The following is a 1,395-nucleotide window of genomic DNA, read 5'->3' on the forward strand; positions in this document are numbered from 1 at the left end:
TTTTCCATTGTAGTTTCTTTCAAGATGGCTTGAAAACGGCTGATAAATTGAAACAATACATTGAAAAACTGGCTGCTGATTTATATAATGTAAGTTCTTTAAAAAATACATGCAGTTTAACTTGCTTTCATGGATAAATATCCCCCAATTTGAAACCTGTATTAGAAGGGTGTTAAAAAATAGCAGAAAAGGTTAAGGGATGTGTCAGTATAAACCTACGGCAGATAAGCCTTTGTTTTAACTCAGAGAAGTCATCAATGGTCACATATTTTAGAGTACCTTTTGGGGGCATAAGAGGAGCAGGGAGGGGAGTATATAATCATCGGTTCTAGATGACTCTCCATTCAGAGTTCAGTAGCATGACATTTGAGTGCCCTTTGGTCAGAAATTGCAGAAAGAATGTTCGATTATGGAAAGGTAAAAATCAATTGACTGAGTAGGCAGGTTTATGGGGGTTTTTGCTTATTTTATATTTTCTCTCTTTTTTTAGTATCTAAGTTTTGCTTTTATAGTAGGAAATCAAAAGGAAAACTTTGGGGTTTTTTTGTTTTTTGTTTTTTGTTTTTTGTTTTTTTTTGAGACAGAGTCTCACTCTGTTGCCCGGGCTAGAGTGCGTGGCGTTAGCCTAGCTCACAGCAACTTCAAACTCCTGGGCTCAAGCGATCTTACTGCCTCAGCCTCCCGAGTAGCTGGGACTACAGGCATGCGCCACTGGCTAATTTTTTCTATATATTTTTAGTTGTCCAGATAATTTCTTTCTATTTTTTTAGTAGAGATGGGGGTCTCCCTCTTGCTCAGGCTGGTCTCAAACTCCTGAGCTCAAACGATCTGCCCGCCTCAGCCTCCCAGAGTGCTAGGATCACAGGCGTGAGTCACCGCGCCCGGCCAGGAAAATCTTTTTTGAAAATAATACTAAATGCTTATGTAGAAATGGCAAACTTGTTGCACGTAAATCATCTGGTGATAAATGATATTAAAAGCATATGTATTATGAATATAAGTAAATATCTTCAAATAAGATTTTGGGATTACAAATAATACCTTATATTCCTATGTAACTTTAAAAATACATAGCTCTGAGTTTTTTAAATTTTCTTTTAGTGGTTAACATGGTTCAGGTTGCAGTTAAGTTCCAAGTGATTAAAAGAAAGCAGCACCAATCCCTTGTCCTCACATAGCGCTGTGTAAACTTTCATGTATGTATTGGCCCATTAGATTCCTGGTCATACTATGATTCTTTTCTGGCCTATTTAATCACATCATGGTATTCCTACTTCCACCCTTTGAAAAACAAGAAGCAAATGATCTCAATGATACTTCTTAACCTTATTTAAAATAGTACTTCAGAGTTAATTGCCTAGCCTAGATGGATTATTTAATAAGAAACCATGTTAC

At 36.6% G+C, this 1,395-nt stretch overlaps 1 protein-coding gene across 1 annotated transcript in view; it reads left to right on the forward strand.

Annotated features, from left to right (window-relative positions):
- Positions 1–1,395, forward strand: part of ASAP1 (ArfGAP with SH3 domain, ankyrin repeat and PH domain 1) — a gene marked incomplete at its 5' end in the record, with an annotated part of 142,742 nt that overhangs the window by 54,976 nt on the left and 86,371 nt on the right. The window contains one exon of the mRNA XM_012645496.1: positions 14–89. Within this exon, the coding sequence (XP_012500950.1) occupies positions 14–89 (76 nt within the window). The remainder of the gene's footprint in view (positions 1–13; positions 90–1,395) is intronic.

Source organism: Propithecus coquereli, unplaced genomic scaffold (genome assembly GCF_000956105.1).
Source record: "Propithecus coquereli isolate 6110/MARCELLA unplaced genomic scaffold, Pcoq_1.0 Scaffold234, whole genome shotgun sequence".
Lineage (NCBI taxonomy): Eukaryota > Metazoa > Chordata > Mammalia > Primates > Indriidae > Propithecus > Propithecus coquereli.